General features: G+C 53.4%; 1 protein-coding gene across 2 annotated transcripts in view; it reads left to right on the top strand.

The window, feature by feature from the left end:
* The window catches only part of RYR1 (ryanodine receptor 1), a 166,725-nt gene that overhangs the window by 34,327 nt on the left and 126,279 nt on the right, over nucleotides 1-6,119 (top strand). For both annotated transcript variants that reach the window (XM_026447688.2, XM_026447687.2), the window contains exons 21-25: nucleotides 736-840; nucleotides 1,059-1,162; nucleotides 1,951-2,034; nucleotides 3,387-3,694; nucleotides 4,895-5,097. In XM_026447688.2, the coding sequence (XP_026303473.1) occupies nucleotides 736-840; nucleotides 1,059-1,162; nucleotides 1,951-2,034; nucleotides 3,387-3,694; nucleotides 4,895-5,097 (804 nt within the window). The remainder of the gene's footprint in view (nucleotides 1-735; nucleotides 841-1,058; nucleotides 1,163-1,950; nucleotides 2,035-3,386; nucleotides 3,695-4,894; nucleotides 5,098-6,119) is intronic.

Below are 6,119 nucleotides of genomic sequence, written 5' to 3'. Positions count from 1 at the left end.
GGGCTCAAGAGACCCTCCCATCTCAGCCTCCCAAGTAGCTGGGACTACAGTCGTGGATCATCACCTCAGCTAACTTTTAATTTTTAGTAGATAACGGGGTCTCACTATGTTGCCTAGGCTGGTCTCAAACTCCTGGACTCAAGCGATCCTCCTGCCTCAGCCTCTCAAAGTTCTGGGATCACAGGTGTGAGCCATCTTTTCTTTGAGGGGCAGTGGTGAGGACTCCCTGAGACTGCGATTCTGCCTTGACAGAATCCTTTGCCTCTCTGTGCTCGGTTTCTCCATCTGTTAAATAATGAGGTTCCCAGCTTCTAGGGCAGCTCTCCACCACTCTCACTCCTTTTAAAAAATTGTTTAAATTTTTAAATATTAAAAAATTGTTTAGATTTGTATTTTTAGAAGAGAAGGGGTTTCACCATGTTGCCCAGACTGGTCTTGAACTCCTCACCTCAGGCAATCTGCCCCCACCTTAGCCTCTCAAAGTGCCGGGATTACAGACGTGAGCCACCACGGCTGGCCCTGGATAATTCCTTAATTCTGAGGATGCTAAGCCCTCACCCATCTGAGTGTCAACCCTGGAATCAAGCCGAGGGATGGGGAGCAGGGCTGCGGGATGGTGGGAAAGGGGGTGCTGGACGAGCCTTCCAGGGCTCACAGGTGTCCTTGGGAAAAGGGGTCATGATGGAGGAGGGTAGAGGGACCTTGGGGATCTCAAGAACGTCCCTGTGCCCTTAGATCGTCCTGCCACCCCATCTGGAGCGCATTCGGGAGAAGCTGGCGGAGAACATCCACGAGCTCTGGGCACTGACCCGCATTGAGCAAGGCTGGACCTACGGCCCGGTGAGGGGCTGCCCGCAGCCTGCGGGAGGCCGGCTAGACTTGTGGTGCCAGGAGGGAGAACGGCTCACCGGCGGGGAGGAGGGAAGGACCACAGGGCACCAGGGGGTCCTTGGACTGAGGGTGGCACAACTAGGGTTGGAGGTCAGGGGTCATGTCTGGGCATGCGGAGAGTGGGGAGGAAAGGGGAGGCTGAGGAGTTGACCCCGCATTTTCTTCAGGTTCGGGATGACAACAAGAGGCTGCACCCGTGTCTTGTGGACTTCCATAGCCTTCCAGAGCCTGAGAGGAACTACAACCTGCAGATGTCAGGGGAGACGCTCAAGTGAGGGCCCAGAGGAGCGGGGGCGGGGGCTGGGGCCGGCCGCTGGTGCAGTGTGAGAGGGAGGCATGGAGAGCCTGGGCAGGAGGTAGAGACTGAGAGAGAGAAGGATGGAGGGGACAGGGATTGTGAGACAGAAACAAACGGGGAGTGGCTGGGCACGGTGGCTCACACCTGCAATCCTAGCACTTTGGGAGGCCGAGGTGGCTGGATCACTTGAGGTCAAGAGTTTGAGACCAGCCTGGCCAACATGGTGAAACCGCATCTCTACTAAAAATACAAATATTAGCCGGGCGTGGTGGTGCACACCTGTAATCCCAGCTACTTGGGAGGCTGAGGCAGGAGAATCGCTTGAACCCAGGAGGCAGAGATTGCAGGGAGCTGAGATCACGCTACTGCACTCTAGCCTGGGGGACAGAGAGACTCAGTTTCTAAAAAAAAAAAAAAAAAAAAAAAAAAGATGCAAAAGATGCAAACGGAGAGCAAGAAAGAGACAGAGGCAGAAGGAGAGAGAAAGAAAAGGCAGGGATGGAAAGAGAGAGGGATGCAGAAAGAAACATGAGAAAGCAGCAGACAGGAAAAGACAGACATGGTCAGTTATACAGACAAAGATGCAGGGAAAGACAGAAGTCACGAAGCCTGAGGCCAGGATCAAGAGAGACAGGGCCAGAGCATCCCAGACACTGAAGCAGCAGAGGTAGAGGGAGCTGGAGACCCTGAGGCCTTGGGAGGAGATGGGAGCAGAGAGCTCTGAGGGGTGTGACCTGTTGCCCCGGCTTCCCCACCCCCAGGACTCTGCTGGCTCTGGGCTGCCACGTGGGTATGGCGGACGAGAAGGCGGAGGACAACCTGAAAAAGACAAAACTCCCCAAGACGTGAGTGTGGGCGGCCAGGTCCTGTCTGGAGATGGACTGGGGGCTGGGGATGCCGTAGTAAGGGTTAGGGATCTTGTGGGGAAGTTGAGGTTAGAGAGAAAGGAGCCTTGGGTTAGGGCAAAGGTCACAGGGTCAGGTCTCTGTGGTCAGAGGTGAATGTCCAGGATTGAGGAGTTAGGAACTCCAGAGAGAGACAGAGGGTGTGCATCCAGGATCCAGCGTCAGGATCCGCCCAGAGTCAGGGAAAATGAGAGCAGAGGTCACATGTCCACGTAAGGGGTAAGGGGCCAATGGTAAGAGGTGAGAATCTGGAGGTTGTTGGAGTTGTATAAGTAAGGGATCCTGAAATTATAGGTGAGCAGTTACAGGTCTTGAGTTCAGAGGTCAAGGACTCCAAACCCAGGAGTTTGGGGGCGATGAGGCCTGGGATCAGAGTAAGAAAACTCAAAGTGGGCTGGATGAGGTGGCTCACACCTGTAATCCCAACACTTTCGGAGGTTGAGGCAAGAAGATCACTTGAGCCCAGTTCAAGACCAGCTGGACAACCTGGCGAGACCCCTCTGCAAAAAATTTAAAAATTAGCAGGGCTTGGTGGTCGGACATGCCTGTAGTTCCAGCAACTTGGGAGCTTGAGCTGGGAGAATTGCTTGAGCCCAGGAGTTTGAGGCTGCAGTGAGCCATGATTGCACCACTACACTCTAGCCTGGGTGACAGCACGAGACAAGAACCTCAAAAAACAAATAGCTGGGCACAGTCGCTCACGCCTGTAATGTCAGCCCTTTGGGAGCCTCAGGTGGGCAGATCACCTGAGGTCGGGAGTCCGAGACCAGCCTGACCAACATGGTGAAACCCATTCTTTACGAAAAATACAAAATTAGCTAGGTGTGGTAGCACATGCCTGTAATCTCTGCTACTCAGGAGGCTGAGGCAGGAGAATCGCTTGAACCCAGGAGCTGGAGGTTGCAGTGAGCCAAGATCATGCCGTTGCACTCCAGCTTGGGCAACAAGAGTGAAACTCCGTCTCAAAAAAAAAAAAAAAAAAAAGGAAAAACCTCAAAGTTAGTGCTGAGAGGTCCAAGAGAGTTCCAGGGTTAGAGATAGGGGTCCCAAAGTCAAGACAAAGGGGGCCAGAGGTCGTTGATGTCAAAGCCCTTGCTAGGGTCCCATGATCCTAGGGTCAGAAGCCAGGAATCTCAAAGTTTATTCTAAAATTTCATAGAACTGCAACATTAGATCAAAGGTCGGAAATGCCGAAGCTGAGACAAGGGTCAGCAGTCAGGGATCCCGTATAGTGCAGAGCCCAGAAGTGGAGGTGAGGACCTTGTCCCACCGAGTCCCTGCCATGCCTGCAGGTATATGATGAGCAATGGGTACAAGCCGGCTCCGCTGGACCTGAGCCACGTGCGGCTGACGCCGGCGCAGACGACACTGGTGGACCGTCTGGCAGAAAATGGGCACAACGTGTGGGCCCGAGACCGTGTGGGCCAGGGCTGGAGCTACAGTGCGGTGCAGGACATCCCTGCGCGCCGAAACCCACGGCTCGTGCCCTACCGCCTGCTGGACGAGGCCACCAAGCGCAGCAACCGGGACAGCCTCTGCCAGGCCGTGCGCACCCTCATAGGTTACGGCTACAACATCGAGCCTCCTGACCAGGAGCCCAGTGAGTGCTCACCCCCGGCCCTGACTGCGACTGCTACCCCAACTCTGACCCCAGCCCCGACTCTGATCTCTGACCTCACTCAACCCCCAAACGAGCTATATCTTTTTTTTTTTTTTTTGAGATGGAGTCTCGCTCTGTTGCCTAGGCTGGAGTGCAGTGGCATGATCTCTGCTCATTGCAAGCTCCGCCTCCTAGGTTCGGGCCATTCTCCTGCCTCAGCCTCCCGAGTAGCTGGGACAACAGGCGCCTGCCACCGTGCCTAGCTAATTATTTGTGTTTTTAGTAGAGATGGAGTTTCACCGTGTTAGCCAGGATGATCTCGATCTCCTGACCTCGTGATCCACCTGCCTCGGCCTCCCAAAGTGCTGGGACTACAGGCATGAGCCACCTCGCCCGGCCCAAATGGGCTATGTCTATCACATCGAGCAGACTGACCAGGAGGTCAGAAAGGACTGACCTCTACCTGAAACTCTTACCCTTACCCCAGTTCCAACTCGGAACCTGGTGGAACCACTTCCCTTGACCTGACTCCAGCCCTGCCTGGGCTGACTGCAACCCAGAGCTGTCAGCCTAGGAACCCAATGCGTGCCAACCCCACCCTTGACTCTGACTCCTGACCTCTAGCTTTGACCCCTAATCACTAATCTCTGAACTGTAGCTACCACATGGAGGCACCCAACCAAGGGCTTAGAGAGCCTGTCATCCCTACCCCTAACGTGACTCCTGACCTATCACTGGCTTCCAATCCCAGCCTTGACCCCAAACCCTGGCCATGGTCCCCAGCCTTCAGTTTCTCAACGCTTGGCCCCAACCCGAGTTTCCATCTCTTCCATAACCCTGGCCCTGACTCTCCAATCCCAGTCTCAACCCTTGATTCTAATAAACCCTAATCTTGACGTTTAACCCCAGACCATAACTCTGACCAGTTCACTGACCTGACTTTTTCCTTCTATGTCTCTGCCAGTATCCCTGTTCTCTGAGAACTCTGACTGCTACAGAGATGAGGGTCTCTCTCAACAGGTCTCTACCTCTCTCTGACTATTCTGAGGTTCCCCAATTCTCCTCCAACTCCAAGAAACTGACCCTCTTCCAAAAGTTCCCCAAAGCCCTTACTGTCCCTGGTCTCTTCTACCAACTTCTCAATGTCTTGGGATCCACTTTCTCCCCAGCCCCTCTGACTCTGCCTGGCCTCATTTATAGGTCAGGTGGAGAACCAGTCTCGTTGGGACCGGGTGCGCATCTTCCGGGCAGAGAAATCCTATGCAGTGCAGAGCGGCCGCTGGTACTTCGAGTTTGAAGCAGTCACCACAGGCGAGATGCGAGTGGGCTGGGTGAGGCCCGAGCTGAGGCCTGACGTAGAGCTGGGAGCTGATGAGCTGGCCTATGTCTTCAATGGGCACCGCGTGGGTACCTCCTTGGGCACCATTCTGCCAGGTCCTGTGGTCTCTCCCACAGCTTGTCTACTCTGGCCCTGCCTCTGTCTGTGCCTCACTCTGTCCCCACTTCCTGCATCTACTGTACCATTCATCCACCCATCCATTCATCCATTCAACCATGATTCATCCATCCATCGATCTGTCAGATGTCCATCTATCCAACCAACAATTCATCCATGTGTCCATCCATCCATCATCCATCCATCCATCCATCATCCATCCATCATCCATCCATCCATCCAGATAACCAACCATCCATTCATCCAGCCAACATAGGGAGACCCCATCTCTACAAAAAATAAAAAAAATTAGCCAGGCAAGGTAGCATGCACATATAGTCCCATCATCCATCCATCCATCCATTCATCCATCCATCCATTCATCTGTTGTCTATCCAACTGACCAGCCAACCATGCATCCATCCATCCATTCAACCATCCATCCATCGTCCATTCATCCCTCATCCGTCCAACCAACCATCCATCCATTCTTCCAGCCAACTGTCCATCCATTCATCCAACAACCGTCTGTCCATCCAACAACCATTTATACAACCATCCTTCCCTTCCTCCGTCTATCCATCATCCATTTATCTACCCTTGCACCTACTTAGACTTTCTTCTTTCTCTGCATCAACCCAGGTAGATTCTCAACTTTCCAGGCATTCTTCTGTCCAGTCATATACTCAACTTCTCATCCATCCATCTGCCTCCTTAGCCACTCATCTATTTTGTGCACAGATATAAGCATATATGGATCTGTATGGGGGACACTGATAGGTTCATTTTTCTTTTCTTTTTTTTTTTTTTTTGAGACGGAGTCTTGCTCTGTCGCCCAGGCTGGAGTGCAGTGGCCGGATCTCAGCTCACTGCAAGCTCCGCCTCCCGGGTTTACGTCATTCTCCTGCCTCAGCCTCCCGAGTAGCTGGGACTACAGGCGCCCGCCACCTCGCCCGGCTAGTTTTTTTTGTATTTTTTAGTAGAGACGGG

The sequence above is a fragment of the Piliocolobus tephrosceles genome, chromosome 21 (assembly GCF_002776525.5).
Source record: "Piliocolobus tephrosceles isolate RC106 chromosome 21, ASM277652v3, whole genome shotgun sequence".
Lineage (NCBI taxonomy): Eukaryota > Metazoa > Chordata > Mammalia > Primates > Cercopithecidae > Piliocolobus > Piliocolobus tephrosceles.
This window is presented reverse-complemented; position numbering and strand designations above follow the sequence as displayed.